The following is a 17061-nucleotide window of genomic DNA, read 5'->3' on the forward strand; positions in this document are numbered from 1 at the left end:
TTCCCATAAGAAAAAATATAACTCGCCTTTTTACAGATGAAGAATTTTGGGGGTCAGAGTTTAAATTAATTGCCTAAAATCAGTTAAGTAAATGGGTCAACATCTAATTCAGCTCTTTAACAGTACATGCTGTGATCTCTTATACAGCATTGGTCTCTCAGACACCCAAAATTTATTTGAAAACCATTATTTGAAAACTCAGATTCTGAATCAATGGGATATTGAGTGAAAACTGTATTTTTCACTCCGTGTATTGCTATGATACTTTTAAAAGTTTCCAACAGTATTCTTTAAAGTTTCTTTTTAAACAGAACAGTTTTATATTCTTTGGGTGAGACAGGTTAAATATGAGCTAAATTCAACTGATAGCCTAGGTAGGGTATGAGACTTCCATTTTAAACCAAAGGTCTGAACATCTTAATTCAACCACTAGACTGTGGCCCCACTAAACAATTTAACCTTTCTGAATCTCCAACTCCAATTCGTAAAAGCAACATTACTTGCCAACAAAAAGTACTTTCTATATACATGTCTAAATTAAAAGTGGATTTAACAGGCAAATCGAAATGTGTCACCTACATTTCACATCTGTGACAATTTGTGACACTGAATAAGGTATGTTTTTAGCACTGTAATTAAGTTTCACCCGTCCTCTCAGTTAACAAGGTCACACGGGTAAGTTTGGGGGCCAACTGTGAGCTATCAGTGAGGCGACACTGGAGTCACCTCCTCATTAGAGGAGAAGGGTGACCCACGGCCGGCCCTCGCTCGATCCGGAGTCACCTGCTCAGCCCAGGCGCCCGGCTCCTAGGCGCTCAGCGGGCCTCGCGGGCGACGCCTGGGCGTCCCCGGAGGTGTCGAGCGGCCCGCCCGCCGTTACCTTCCGCGCCGGTCGGCCCCCGGCCCGGGCCCCTCGGCGCTGTAGTAGGCCGCGCGTTTGTGGCTGACTGCGGCCGCCGCCGTAGCGCTGCGCACCGGGTACAGAGGGATCTGGTCCGCCATGTTCGGCCGTCCCTACCCGCTCTTTTCAACTCGGCGTCTCCCCCAACCCTCTCCCCTCAGCCCCAGCCCGACTGAGGAGCCGCCCGCATGCCTCCCGGCCCCAGCGGGGTCGCTGCCGGATGGCGTCAAGGAGAGGCAGAAAACGGAGGGCGTGGCCAAGCAGGTCCCGCCCATCTCCAGTGTCCAAAGACATCATGGCGAAAGCTCGCTACAGGCGTCCATAGGCCCCGCCCCCGGCACGCCAGGGTTGATAGCGTCACTGAGCGGTGGGGCTTGCCCGGCTGATACCCTGTACCGGAGGTCCAGCTGCTTCGAAAGGCCGCTCCGCAGTCTTCCGGAAGCCGGCTGATGGTCTGGCTTACCACGGTCGGGTCTCGGCAAACTCGCGGAGACACCCATTGGGTCAGCAAACCACTTCCCCGCCGGCCTCCCGCCTTTGGGAGTCCCTGAGCTCCCCGCACCTCTACGTCGACACCTGCAGGGTTCCCTTCTAACTGTGGAGGCCGGCCAAGCGCCAACGCGGATTCCGGGCGAAAATTCAGTCCTCGCTCCTTGCTCCCTCAGAGTTTGAGTTCCTACTTAATTCATTTCTTAGTCCCGTCTCTCTCCAAACTTGTTTAGATTCCTCCTACGCTTAAAAAATGGCTAAATTTTATTCCCTTAAATTACTTCGAAAGAGAAGTAACAATTTATAGTTCAGAATTTTGATTTAAGTTATTTCTGCTTTTTAAATTTGAGATTTACTTTTGGCCAGGTATGCCGTAAAGTTTTTAAACTTTATATATAGCGTAATTAGGTTTTGTATTCCAAGATCAAGAACGCTAAGGGTATGATGATGTTCTAAACTCTACCCCAGTATCCATGATCTCTGTAATGTTCCCAGCGATCTTGGAGAGGGATGTGGTCTTTGAGGCATTAGGTCCCCTGGCGCTCCTCAGGACACTACTAGGGTTCTCTAGGCAAACAGAAACAGTAGGAGATTATCTGTAGAGTGGTATATGAACATCTGTGTGAGGAATTTATTGTTAAAATACTAGCTTATGTGATTATGGAGGCTGAGAATTTCCACAATCTGCGGGCTACTAGCTGTAGACTCAGGAAAACCCATGGCGTAGGTTCCAGTCTAGGTCTGAAAGCATAGAACCAGGCCAAGGCAGGAAAAATGAATGTCCATCCAAAACAATTACACCCTTTTCGGCTGTCAATGGATTGGATGATGCCCGCCCATGTTGGGGGGAGGTGTCGTCATCTGCTTTATTCAGTCCACCAACTCCAATTCTAATCTCTTCGCGAAACACCCTCGACAATCAAATGGAGAAATAATGTTTACCAGCTAGGTAACGCCACTAGGCATTCCATGGCCTAGTGAAATTGACACACAGCCTTCAGATTCCTACTATTTATAATAAAGCCTCCAGAAACCCTCATTATTCAGGAAAAGAGTTACTCACAGAACATCTGCCATCCCTAACATTGAACAATTATTTTGGAAAATCCTCACTTGTCCCCTTCAACCAAGGATGGTCAGGTATACCTGAAGACTCATTGAAACAGCTCCCACACTTCCAAAGCTCCCCACTTAATGGAATGCTTGTCAGAGTATCCTATTTTTACTCCATAAAATTTAACTTACTGTCACCCTTGAACTCCTGCTGAAAGTGAGAGTAGGTGAGTAGGTGGGTTCCCTTGCTCCGAGTTTATAAATACCATTTAGATACTGTTCCAGAGTTGCCTTTAACAATTTATTTGTTGCAATAACCATATCTTTATTTCAAAAATTCATCTGCTCATTTTCTCATATATTTTATTTCATTTCTGCCTGCTTTGTCTCATAATTTCATTTGTTTGGAAGGGAACCATTTTGATTGTTGATCTTGTGTTCTCTTTTTTTTTGGTACCGGGGATCGAACTTGGGTCCTTGTGCTTGCGGAGCAGGCAGTGGCACTACTGAGCTAAATCCCCAGCCCCTGATTGTTGATCTTAATATGGGTGTTGGCATTAGATTTCTTCATACGTCCTGGAATTTAGGTTTGCAGAGACATTTTAAATGGCAGACTGAGAAGGGCTCTCCATTATTCTTTTCATCATTCTCAGGCTCATCCTTCATCTCCTTCTTCCCTGTCCTTACTCCTTATTCGGTAATGTCACTGTTATTTGCACCTGCGTTTCAGAATACAATTCTACTGTGAAATTTCAAGAACCCCAAGGACAGGCATAAAATGGCAAATCCAGAATTTGCAGGAAGCTGATTCATTTGCTACCCATAGGCCCACAGCCTGCAAAAAGGCCCTAGGCAACAGTCAAGAAGCAGGGTATTTGCTGGTTGGTTGGTTGGTTAATGTATTCATCTGTTTTCTGTTACTATCATGAAATATCCATTGCTGGGTAACTTTATTTTTTAAAGAGAGGATTTATTTAACTCATGGTTTTGAAAATTCAAGGACTTTCTTCTTCTGATGATCTTGCTGACAGTCCGGAGGTGGTATAGGACATACATGGCAAGGATAAGGAGTGTGCATATGTGTCTGTGTTCTAATCTCTCTCCTTATAAAGCCAAAAATACTCAGTTGTGGGTACTCCATCCTGATGCCTTTAACCCTAATGACCTCCCCAAGGCCCCACTTCCTTTTTAGTTTTAAATTTTTTATTTGTACTACTATATGTTTGCAGTACATAATGATTATATTCATTGTGGGGTATTGGTACATGCACGTAACACATCTCAATTCCTTTTTTAGCCATTCCCTTGGATGGCCCCCTGTTTTTGCCAACATCAGATTCAATTATTTATAAGCACTTACAAAGTAAATTATTGTACAGATTAACAGCCAGACTAACAAGCCAAAAAACATACAGAACACATAAGACAATTATGCTAAGTCAAGGTACACTTTTAGATACATTGTTGTCCATGCTAGATTACAATAACTTTTCTTTTTGCCTATTCTGTCTTTTGCACTATAGTTGTTGAGTTTCTCATATAAGAGAAATCATGTGATACTTAAGCTTGTATGTCTGATTTACTTAAAATTACAGCCTCAAGGTGCATCCATTTTCCTACAAATGACTCACATTTATCCTGTGTTATGGCAGAGTAGTATGCCACTGTGTAAAAAACACCACATTTTTTATCCATTGATCTGTTGATGAATACATAGACTGCTTCCAAGAGTTAGCTATTATGAGTTGTGCTGCTATAAACATGGGTATGCATGAACTATAATGTTTTGGATTTTCTTTCTTGCTTCCTTCCTTCCTTCCTTTCTCTCCTTTTTACTTTTTTTTTATTAAATTCTTTTATTGGTACATTGTAGGTATACAACACAATTACATTTCTCATTGGGAATTGTACCTTTACATAATGCATCTTGGTTCTTATTTTTTCCCCATTCCTAGCCCTCCCTTCACGCCCTCCACCCTTCCCTATTTACAAAGACTTTATTTCCATTTTTTCCATTTCTCATCATTTTTCCTTTCCCTTCTTTCCTTTCCCCTATGCCTCCCACTACCCCTACCCCTTTGGACCTTTTCTTCCTATTTTACATTATCGATTATTCATTCTAATCATTGGTACATTTTAGGGATACAATATAATGACATTCATCATTGGAAATTTGCACCTTTACATAGTCTCTCATGTTTCTTGTTTTTCACTCTTGCCCAGCCCTCCCTTCAACCCCTCCAGCCCTCCCTATTTACAAAAATTTTGTTCCTATTTTTCCATTTTCTCATATTAATCCCATTCCCTTCTATCCTTTCCCTTAGCCCTCCCACTTCCTTCCCCTTTGCCCCTTTTCTTCCTATTTCACATTACCTATTATACATTTAGTCCTTATTTACACTTTCAGTTTCTCACACCACAGAAACTATTTGGTATTTACACATCTGTGTCCTATTTATTTCACTTAAGAGTATTACCTCAATGTTCATCCACTTAGCTATAAATGTCTCTAATTTCTCATTTTTTATGGCTGAGTAGTACTCCATTTTATCAAAAAAACCACATTTTCTTTATCCAGTCTCCAGTTGATGGGCATTTGGGCTGTTTCCCAACTTTTAGCTATTACAAACTGCGTTGCTATGAACATGGGTGCACATATATCACTGTGGTATGACTCTTTTAATTCTTTGGGGAAGATCCCCAGCAGTGGAATAGCGGGGTCAAATGGGACTTCCAGTCCTAGTTCTTTGAGGTATCTCCATACTGATTTCCACAGTGCTTGCACCAGTCTACAGTCCCACCAGCAGTGGAACAGGGATCCTCTTTCCCCACAGCCCTGCGAGCATTTGTTATTGGTTGATTTCATGATAGCAGCCATTCTTTCTGGAGTGAAGTGGAATCTCAGCATTATTTTCATTTGCATCTCTCGAATGACCAGTGACGTTGAACATTTTTTCATTTATTTATTTGCTATTTCTACTTCTTTGTGTGAGAAATGTCTGTTCATTTCAGATGCCCATTTTTGGATTGGGTCTTTAAATTGGGGAGGTCTGATCTTTTTAAGTTCTTTATAGATTCGAGATAGTAGACCTTTGTCTGAGGAAGAGCAGGTGAAGATTTTTTACCACATTGTGGGTTGTCTCTTCACACTGCTGGTGGTTTCTCTTGCTGTGCAGAAGCTTTTTAATAAGAAGAGATCCCATTTGTTGATTGTTTGTGCTAGTTCACGGGCAACTGAGGTTTTGTTCACAGAATCTTTTCCTACACCGATGTCTTCAAGGGTTCTACCTAACCTCTGTTCCAACTGGTTCAGAGTTTCTATTTTAATATTTAGATCTTTAATCCATTTTGATTTTAGTTTAGTGCATGGTGAGAGATATAGGTCTAGTTTTAATCTTTGGCAAGTTGAAGCCCAATTTTTCCAGCACCATTTATTAAAGAGGCTATCTTTCCTCCAGTGAGGGTGTTTGGCTCCTTTATCGAAGATGAGATGGCTGAGTGTGTCTGGCGTTGTTTCTGCATCTTCTAATCTGTTCCACTGGTCCTCAGGCCTGTTTCTTTGCCAGTACCATGCTGTTTTTATCACAGTAGCTTTGTAGTGTCGTTGCAGGTTGGGGATTGTGATACCCCCTGCCATGTCTCTGTTACCTAGAATTGCTTTTGCTATTCTGGGTCTCTTCTCGCTCCAAATGAATTTTTGGATTGTTTTCTCGAGGTCCATGAAGTATGCTGCTGGGCTCTCAATTGGAATTGCATTAAATCTATATGGCAGTTTAGGAAGTATGGCCATTTTCACTCTATTAATCCTTCCTACCCAGGAGCAGGGGATGTCTGTCCATTTTCTGATATCATCTTCAATCTCTCTTTTCAGAGTGCCATAGTTTTCAGAGAAGAGGTCTTTGATTTCTTTCGTTAGGATGATTCCTAGGTATTTCAGTTTTTTGGATGCTATTGTGAAAGGAATTATTTGCCCTATTTCTCTCTCAGTGAGTCTTTTGTTCATGTAGAGGAAAGCTATTGAGTTTTGTGTGTTGACCTTGTATCCAGCTATTTTACTGAATTTGGTTATTAAGTCTAGAAGACTTTTGGTGGAGTTCTTGGGGTCTTCTATATAGAGTATCATGTCATCTGAAAATAATGACAATTTGACTTCTTCATTTCCTATCTTTATTCCTTTTATTTCTTTCTCTTGTCTAATTGCCGTGGCTAATGTTTCCAGAACTATATTGAACAAGAGTGGTGGTAGTGGACATCCTTGTCTTGTTCCTGATTTTAGTGTGAAGGATTTCAGTTTTTGATCATTTAATATGATATTGGCTGTTGGTTTTTCATAGATGGCTTCTATCAGTTTGAGGTAGAGACCATCTATTCCAAGTTTTTGTAGGGTTTTTATCATAAATGCATGTTGGATTTTGTCAAATGTTTTTTCTGCATCTATGGAGATAATCATATGGTTTTTGTCCTTCGCTCCATTGATATAGTGTATTACATTAATTGATTTTCGTATATTGAACCATCCCTGCATCCCTGGGATGAATCCCACTTGATCAGTGTGTATGATCTTCTTGAGGATCTTCTGCATTCTGTTTGCCATTATCTTATTAAGGATTTTTGCATCTATGTTCATTAGTGAGATTGGCCTATAGTTCTCCTTTTTGGTTGGGTCTTTCTCTGCTTTGGGGATCAAGGTGATGCTTGCTTCCAGGAATCAATTTGGGAGTATTGCTTCCCTTTCAATTTCACTGAAGAGTTTAAACAGTAGCGGCAGCAGTTCCTCTCTAAATGTCTTGTAGAATTCAGCAGTGAAGCCATCAGGGCCTGGGCTTTTCTTAGGTGATAAGTTTTTAATTACATTTTCAATTTCATTGGTTGACATTGGGTTGTTCAGAATTTTTAGGTCTTCTTCGTTCAACTTTGGTAATTCATATGTATCTAGGAATCTGTCCATTTCTTCTGTGTTGTCCATCTTATTGGTCTATAGGTTCTGGAAGTAGGTATTGATGATCCTCTGGATTTCTGCTGGGTCTGTTGTAGTTTCACCCTTTTCATTCCCAATTGCATGGATTTGGGCCTTTTCTTTCCTTTTTCTGACAAGTTTGGCTAAGGGTTTGTTGATTTTGTTGATTCTTTCAAAGAACCAACTCTTGGCTTCATTGTTTTTTTTGTATTGTTCTCTTAGTCTCCATTGCATTGATTTCTCCTCTGATCTTTATAATTTCCTCTCTTGTATGAGCTTTGGGGTTGTCCTGCTCTTCTTGTTCTAGAAGCTTGAGGTTCAGCATCAGGTTGTTTAATTGGGCTTGTTCTGTTTTCCTAATATGTGTATTCACTGCTATGAATTTCCCTCGTAAGACTGCTTTCATTGTGTCCCATAGATTCTGATATGCTGTATTGTCATTGTCATTTAATTGAAGGAACTGTCTGATTTCTTCTTTAATTTCCTCTGTGACCCATTGGTTATTCAGAAGTGTGTTGTTCAATTTCCACGTGTTTATGAAATTTTTTGAGTTTCTTTTGCTGTGGATCTCCAATTTCATCTCACTATGGTCTGATAATATACAGGGGATAACTTCAGTTCCTTTGCACTTACTTAAACATGTTCTATGTGTGAGTATGTGTTCTATTTTGGAGAATGGCCCATGTGCAGCTGAGAAGAATGTGTATTCTGATTTTGTGGGGTGGAAGACTCTGGAAACATCTGTTAAGTTCATTTGTTCAAGAGTTCGATTGAGTTCTAGTATTTCATTACTTATTTTTTGTCTAGTTGATCTATCTATTTGTGACAGTGGGGTTTTGAGGTCCCCCACTACAATTGTATTAGTGGATATATGGCTTTTCATGTCCATTAGTATTTGTTTTATACAGTTGGGTGCACTAGTGTTTGGTGCATAGATATTTATGATTGTCATCTCTTCCTCTTGGATTCTTCCCTTTACAAGGATGTAGTGTCCTTCTTCATCTCTCTTAATTAGTGTTGGTTTGAAATCTACTTGATCTGCCAAGAGGATAGCTACTCCTGCTTTTTTTTTCAGGTTCCTGTCGCATGCAGTATTGTTTTCCACCCTTTCACTTTCAGTCTATGAGTTTCCTTTTGAATTAAGTGTGTTTCTTGTATGCAGTATATTGTTGGATTTTGCTTCTTGACCCATTCTGCCAGTCTATTTCTTTTGATTGGTGAATTGAGACCATTAACGTTGATGGTTATAACTGAAACATATTGGCTTGTCATTGCCATGACTTTTTCTTTTTGTTGGGTTCTCCCCCTTTCCATTTAATTTCTTGTCATGCCAGATGGGTTCATTCTGCTTTGCTTCCTGGGGTTGTGATCCTCAACGTCTGTTCCTAGGCTATTGTGTAAAATTCTTTGGAGTGCTGGTTTGGTATTCACAAAGTTCCTAAGGTGCTCTTTGTCATGAAAGTATCTTATTTCTCCATCCATTTGGAAAGATAGTTTTGCAGGGTACATCAATCTGGGTTGGAGGCTGTTTTCTTCTAGGGCTTGGAATATGTCACTCCAAGCTCTTCTTGCCTTGATGGTTTGTGTTGAGAAGTCTGCTGTGATTCTGATGGGCTTTCCTTTGTATGGGATTTGTTTCTTTTCTCTGACTGCTTGGAGAACTTTGTTCTTCTGTTGTGTTTCTGGAATCTTAACAATTATATGCCTATGTGTAGATTTTTTTTTGATCAAGGCTATTTGGAGTCCTATATGCCTCACTTATCTGTATGTCAAGCTCTTTTGCCCTGCTTGGGAAGTTTTCTGCCATTATTTCTGTGAAGAGATTTTTTTATGTCATCTCCACTCTCTCCTGTTTCTTCATTGAGCCCAATCAGTCTTACGTTATTCTTCTTTGCATCATCTAGCAGCTGCTGGATTGATTTCTCATGTTCCCTTATAATTTTGAAGCAATTTTTCTTTTCCTGGCCACTAATTGCAATCTTATCTTCTATATCTGAAATTCTGTCCTCACACTGGCTCATTCTGCTGTGTAGACTTTCAGTGGAGTTTTTCATGTCCTGGAAATCTCTTTGCATCTGTTTTATGGATTCCATTTGTTTCTTATGTTGGGATTCCATCATGTTCCTCAGCTCCTCTCTAGATTTATTAATCATGTCTTGCAGTAGGGGCACAATTTCTCCTGTTATCTGAGAAATTATTTCTGATTTCATTTTTTCCAGATCCCCTTTTGTTGCCAGTTCAGTGGGTCCAGGTAGTTGAGTATCAGAGGGTTCCATCTCATGTCTGGTTTTGAGACTTATTTACGTGTTTTCTCATTTCGACTGGGGCGGGGGGGGGGGGCTGTTAGCACCTGCACGGATTACCTCCTCTGAGCTCGGTGAGGTGGGACAGGGGCCGGGAGCAGCAGTAGGGATGGTGACCCAAAAGCCCTTTCCTGTGGGCTGGGAGCAGCGGGAAGGATGGTGGCCGGGAATCCCCTTCCTCTGGTCCAGGAGCAGTGGGATGGTGGCTCAGAAGCCCCTCCCTCTGGGCCGGGAGCGGTGGGAGGGATGGTGGCCCCAAAGCCCCTTCCTCTGGGCCAGGAGCAGCGGGACAGAAGGTTGCCCAAAAGCCCTTTCCTCTGGGCTGGGAGCAGCGCGAGGGATGGTGACTGGGAAGCCCCTTCCTATGGACCAGGAGCAGTGGGACGACGGCTCAGAAGCCCCTACCTCTGGGCCGGGAACAGTGGGACTCAGTACCTTGGTCTGGTGGTCTGGTGTCCTCTGTGCCTTGGTAATGTGGAATCAGGTGGCTGCCTGTCTGCAGTGGGGTGATTCGGTGTCTTCCGCGTGACTCAGGACCTCGGTAGGGCGTACACAGAGTGTGGGCAGACCTGCCTGTCTGCAGCGGGCTGATTCGGCGTCTTCTGCGTGACTCCTCTCTCCTTTTTTTCTTTCTTTCTCTCCTTCTTTCTTTCTTTTTACCGGAGATTGGACTCAGCAGGTGGTGGCACCACTGAGCTAAATCCTGGCCCCTGTTGCCCATTTTTTGATTGGGTCTTCAAATTTGGAAGGACTAATTTTTTGTTGTTGTTCTTTATATATTCTACGTATTAATCCTTTGAGGAGTAGCTGGCAAAAACATATTCGCATTCTGAAGTTTGTCTCTTCACTCTGTTGGTGGTTTCCTTTGTCATACAGAAGCTTTTCAATTTGATGTTACCCTGTATGTTGATTCTTGGTGTTATTTGTTGTGCAACTGGGGTTCTGTTCAGAAAGTCCTTGCCTGTACTTATGTCTTCAGAATTTTACCTATTTTGTCTTCCAGCAGATGATGTGTTTCTGTTTTAATATTTAGATATTTGATCTATTTCGATTTTAGTTTAGTGTATGGTGATATAGTCTAGGTTCAGTCTTTGGCATGTGGATAACCAGGTTTCTCAACACCATTTGTTAAAGAGGCTATCCTTCTCCAGCAAAAGTATTTGGCCCTTTTGTCGAAGATAAGGTAGCTGAATGTGGCTGGAGTTGTTTCTGCATCCTCTATTCTGCTCCATTGATCCACAAGTCTAGGTCTGTGAGGAATGCTATTGGTATTTTGACTGGAATTGCATTAAATCTGTATGGTTTTGGAATTATGGCCTTTTCTTTTCTTTTCTCTTTTGGTACCAGAAACTCGGGACCTTGCTTTTGCCAGGTAGATGTGGCACCCCTGAGCTAAATCCCTGGGCTGGCCATTTTTTTACTGTACTGGTTCTGCCTATCCAAGATCAGGAAATATCTTTCCATTGTCTGATATCCTCTTCAATCTCCTTTTCTCAGAGTACTATAATGTAGTTTTCATTGTAGAGGTCTCTTCCTCTGATAGGTTAATTCCTGTATTTCATTTTTCTTGATGCTATTGTGAAAGGTATTATTTCCCTGATTTCTCTCTCCGTGAGTTTCTTATTGATGTACAGGAACATTGTTGATTTTTGAGTATTAACTTTGTGTTCTGCTATGCTACTGAATTTGGTTAGTAATTCTAGGAGTATCTTGGTGGAGTTTGGGAGTCTTCTATGTAGAGGATCCTGTCATCGGCAAATAATGATAATTTAACTTCTCCCTTTCCTATCCATATCCCTTTCATTTCTTTCCCTTGTCTAATTGCTCTGGCTAATATTTTGAGAATTATATTGAACAGGAGTGGTGACAGTGAACATCCTTGTCTTGTTCATGATTTTAGAATAAAAGCTTTCAGCTCTCTCCATTTAGTATGATGTTGGCTGTTGTTTTGTCATAAATGGCTTTTATCAGATTGAGATAAAGACTTTCTATTCCTATTTTCTTCAGGGTTTTTTAAAATCATGAATGTATGTTGGATTTTGTTAAATGCTTTTTCCTCATCTATTAAGATGATCATGTGATTTTTGTCCTTGCTTCTGTTTATGTGTTGTATTATAGTTATTGATTTGCATATGTTGAACCATGCCCGCATCCTTAGAATGAAGTCTACTTGGTCATGATGTATGATTTCTTTTTATGATTTGCTGCATTCTGTCTGCCAGTATCTTACTGAGAAATTTTGTATCTATGTTCATTAAAGAGATTGGCCTGTTAGTTCTCTTTTCTGGTTGGGTCCTTTTCTGGTTTTGGAGTCACAGTAATGCTTGCTTCCAGGAATGACTTGGGGAGTACTGCTTCCCTCCTTTCAATTTCATTAAAGAGTTTGAGAAGTATTGGCATTAGATCTTCTCTAAAATGCTTATAGAACTCAGCTGGGAATCCATAGGGCCCTGGGATTTTCTTGGTAGTTTTTTTGTTTGGTTTGGTTTGGTTTGGTTTGGTACCGGAGATTGAACTCGGGTCCTTACGCTTGCATAGCAGGCAGCAAAACCACTGAGCTAAATCACCGGCCTCTTGGTAGTTTTTTTATTCTTCAATTTCATTGACTGATATTGGATTATTCAAGAGTTTTATATCTTCTTGGTTCAGCTTTTGCAGTTCATATGTATCAAGGAATCTATCTATTTTTTCTGAATGTTCCCTTTGATTAGAGTATAGTTTCTCAAAGTAGTTACTGGTGATCTCCAGAATCTTGGCAAAATCCATTGTGACTTTGCCTTTTTCATTTCTAATTGGATGGATTTGGGTCTTTCCTTTCCTTTCTTTGGTAGGATTGGCTAAGGATTTATCTATTTTGTTTAATCTTTCAAAGAACTGATTCATTCATTCTTTATATTTTTTAGTTTCAATTTCATTAATTTCTGCTCTGATCTTTATAATTTCCTTCCTCGTACTAGCTTTGGGTTTGAATTTTTCTTGTTTTTCTAGGACCCTTGAGGTGCATCTTTAGGTTCTTTGTTTGAGCTTCCTCATTTTTCTGATGTAGGAATTCAGCACTATAAACTTTCCTCTTAGGACTGCTTTAATTGGATCCAGTAAGTTCCAGTATGTCATACTGGCATTATTGTTTGATAACAGGAACTGTCTAAATAATTCTTTAATTTCATCTGTGGCCCATTGATTATTCGAGATGGTATTATGTAATTTCCATGTGTTTGCATAGTTTGTTTGGTGTCTTTTATCATTGATTTCTAGTTTCTGGGCACTATGATCTGATAATGTTCATGGGATAATTTAGATATTTTTGCATTTACTTAAGCATGCTTTATGGGCTAGTATGTGGTCTATTTTGGAGACAGTTCCATGTGCTGCTGAAAAGAATGTGTATTCCATTGTTGGATGGAACACCATAAATTTCTAATAAGTCCATTTGTTCAAAGCTTTGGTTTAGCTCTTATATTTCTTTGTTGATTTTTTTGTCTCGCTTGTGGCACTTGGTAGAGTTTTTTCCCCATTACAGTTGTATTAGTGTTTATCTGATTTTTTATGTCCATTAATGTTTGTTTTATGAAGTTGTGTACACCTTATTTATAATTGTTTTCTCTTCCCATTGAATTGTTCCCTTAACCAATATATAGTGATCTTTTTTTGTCTCTTCTGATTAGTCTTGGCTTGAAATCCACTTTGTCTGAAATTAGGAACTGCAGTTTTTTCTGGGATTCTGGAGCATGGAATATTGTTTTCCAACCTTCAATTTTTAATGTGTTTCTTTTTAAATTAAATGTGTTTCTTGTATACTGCATATCAGTGGATTTTGTTTTTTGATCCTTTCTGCCAACCTGTGTCATCTGGTTGGGGAATTGAGACCATACACATTGACAGTCATTACTGAGAGGTATTGACTGATACCCGTCATTGCATTATTTTCCTGTTGCTGATTTCCTTGTTTTTCTTCTGTTTAGCTGTTCATCTCACCAGGTGTATTTATTCTTTTTGACTTATTGGCACTTTTGGCTTCACTGTCTCTTTTTAGGATATCTTTGAGAATTTTTTTAAACACCTATTTGGTGTTCATGAATTTCTTGAGGTGCTCTTTGTTGTAGCAATACCTTAGTTCTCCATCAATTTTGAAGGAAAATTGTGCATGATACATAAGTCAGAACTGGAAGCTGTTATCTATTAGGGCTTGAAACACTTTATGCCAAGTCCTCCTGGCCATTACATTTTGTGTAAAGAAGTCCACTGTGATTCTAATGGATTTACCCTTTTTCTAACCGCTGTTCTTTTGTTTTGTTTTGTTTTTTGAGACAGGGTCTCATTTTTGCAGTGCAGGCTGGCCTTGAACTTACTATGTAGCCCAGGCTGCCCTGGAACTCATGGCAACCCTTCTGCCTCAGCCTCCTGAGTGCTGGTATTATGGGCATGAGCCACCACCTCCAGCACTAACAGCTCTTAATATATTGTCCCTGTGATGGACTTCTGGTACTTTGAGTATAACGTTGTGTGGAGAGGCTCTTTTTTGGTTGTGGCTATTTGGGGTTGCATATGCCTCACTTATCTGTATGTTTTTTCTTTCCCTATATTTGAGACATTTTCTGACATTACAGTGGTACCTTGGTTCACAAACTTAATTTGTTCCACAATTTTGGAAAAGATGTCCACGTTTGTGTTTGTGTGAGATGCATGGCTGCAGTCGTGTTTGTCAACCTATGTAGGGCTGGGGATTTAGCTCAGTGGTTCCACCGCCTGCCTCACAAGTGCAAGATCCTGAGTTCAATTCCCAGTACCAAAAAAACAAAAAACCCCAAACGTATGTAGAGTTTACAAACAGAAACAAAATATTGCCAGACACTTTTGTTTGTGAACTAAATTGTTTGCAAACAAAAACATTGATGAAGTGAGGTACCTCTGTATTTATGTGAACAGGTTTTTTATGCCATTTGTGTTGTTTTCTGATTTTTCTCTAACCCTATTTATTATTAGGTTAGTCTTCTTCCTGTCATCTAGCAGCTGTTGGACCCATTTTTCATGTTCTCTTGTTTTTAAGGTGTCTTAGAGTAGTTGGTCTTTCAAGGCATCATTGTCTTCTAGTTTTGAAATCCTGTCCTCACATTGGTTGCTTCTGCTGCTCATACTTTCAATATGATTTTTAATCTTCTAGATTTCTGATTGAAACCTTTTCATGGACTCTAATTCTTTGGTAAACTGGTCATTCATGTTTTGTATTATTTTACTTAGCTCAACTAACTTTCTATTGGTGTCTTCTGAAAGTTCTTACCTCTTTTTGGTTATTACTTCCATTATCTGTTCAGTTATAGCTTCTCTGATCCCACTGAGTGCTTTGATCTGTTTTCTAACCTCCTCTGTTATCCATTTGAGTAATCTGGGTGTGTGTTTTATGATACTTTCCCCTCAGTGCCCTCTAGATTAGCTTCACGGAAGTTGGGAGTTTGGGGAAGCATTTTGTTGCCTTGTTTTCTTGTGTTTCTATTGGGTTGTTTATTTTGTTTTGAGGTTTGTGGGTGTTTATAGTCAAAAGACTTTGTTGCTAGTATAGAGATCTCTTTAGTTGCTTTTCAGTGATGTACTTTGGGTTTGGAAAAATGTAATCCTTTGCTACAACCTGAAGATCCCACCACCTTGGTTAATTTGGGAGGAGAGGATACAGTTTAATTAGTCCAACAACCAAGTTCTCTGGGAGTGTATTCTAGTATTGCTAAGTCACAAAGGTAATATGAATGTTGGCTTACTGAGAAATAGCGACACTTATGCGACCCTGTTAATATCAAGTGAATCATCAACAGTAGTATTATCCAAGCAAATTAAATATTAACATAGCATAAGAAACAGTTATGTACCACCCTTAATCCTAGAGAAGAAATCCACAATTATAATGCATTCATTAAGACAGTCCAGGTATTGACCCACAGTTAATATATACTAAATTTGACAACTATACCTCCACTAGCAATAGAAAAGAATTCAACAGTAATCTTACAAAGCTATCTTGCTATCAAGAGATTAACAAAGTTTTATGGTTACGTTATTAAAGATATAGGATTTGGGACTGGGAGAATGCAAGAGGAAAACTTTGAAGCAAACTCTATGGTATGAGAAAGAGGAGAGAGAAGTGGTACAAAGGATTTTATCAAGGAGTAGCGGGATGTTTATAGGGTTAGAGAAAGGTAAGATTTTTAAAATAGATGAGAAATAGAATATGAAGAGAGAAAAGAAGATAGTATATAAAAAGTAAAAATAAGCAAGAAAAAACAAAAGGGAAAAATTTAAAGGGAGATGAGAAAAAATAAAGAAAAAAAGAAGTAAGAAAGAGATAAGATTCAAGGAAGAAATACAAAGGAAAATTCCTCAAGCCTCATTAAGCTGGTGAAGAAAAAAGGAAGAAAGGAAAGATTAAAAAAAGAAAACAAAACAGTAGAAACTAAACAACACACACATTCACACACACATACACAACAAAACAAAAAAACTAAAAACGAAAATTTTCTGGATTTTCTAACGTGATTTTCTTCTGGGACTACAATTCTGAGGTAGTGTCCAAGTCAAGATGTGTCCCTGCTCACACTGGTAGATAAAGAAGGCAGTCAGACCCAAGATCCGTGCTGGATGCAGCCACCACCAAGCTGTAGGACTAGGGCAAGAGTGCCAATTCTACAACTTTCAAATCCAGAGCAATTCAGGGTGAGCCTGTCCTCTGGCCATGGGAGTGGGACCTGTGTTCTTCATCCCCACTTTTGAGTGCCTATGTTTCCTGGTTTCCTGAGCATTCTGTGGTATACACTGGGTTGTTCCTCACCTTTCCTTACTGCTCGACTGAAAGTCAGTTTTTGCAATACTGCTGAGCTGAGTCATCTCCACTTATGACCTACTCTGTGTTTTCCAAAACTCTGTTGCTCTTTGTCCTCTTCCATTCTCCTCTCCTTGCCCTTCATCAATCCCTTTAATACTCCTTTGTGTTGGTCTTATGGAGGGATGGAGGGTGCTACCCCCATCCAACACACCATCTTCAATACCCCAGACAATTCACACTGTCTCACCAGCCTGAGCCAAAAATAAGCAAGTGAGCAACAAACCTAAACATTCAGAACAAGTAAGTAAAATGAGTATTTTGAGGTTCAATGATGTGCACAGACCCATATGGTGCAAAATAAAAATGTACACACAGTGCTTTGAGGAGTAAAAATGCATGCACATTACATGAATAAAAATGCATACACAGTATTAGAGGAATAAAAATGCACACAAAGTATTTGAATTAAAATGAACACACAGTACTTGAGAAATCAAAATGCATGCACAGTGCCTGAGGAATAAAAATGTATACACAGTGCTTGCTAGAC

The 17061-nt window shown here is 39.9% G+C and overlaps 1 protein-coding gene across 6 annotated transcripts in view; it reads right to left on the reverse strand.

Moving 5' to 3' along the window:
* The window catches only part of Atp9b (ATPase phospholipid transporting 9B), a 305926-nt gene extending 304435 nt beyond the window's left edge, over positions 1-1491 (reverse strand). For 2 of the 6 annotated variants that reach the window (XM_087188832.1, XM_004861921.3), the window contains exon 1: positions 881-1141. In XM_087188832.1, coding sequence (XP_087044958.1) covers positions 881-1002 — 122 coding nt within the window. In that variant the 5' untranslated portion in view covers positions 1003-1141. Of the gene's footprint in view, positions 1-880; positions 1143-1364 lie in introns of those variants that run through there. The other 4 variants (XM_087188815.1, XM_087188837.1, XM_004861922.3 and 1 more) reach the window with 4 other exon arrangements.
* Between the last annotated feature and the right edge of the window lie 15570 nt (positions 1492-17061).

The sequence above is a fragment of the Heterocephalus glaber genome, unplaced genomic scaffold (genome assembly GCF_053883595.1).
Source record: "Heterocephalus glaber isolate CG9 unplaced genomic scaffold, H.glaber_assembly_v1.0 deba00000331, whole genome shotgun sequence".
Lineage (NCBI taxonomy): Eukaryota > Metazoa > Chordata > Mammalia > Rodentia > Bathyergidae > Heterocephalus > Heterocephalus glaber.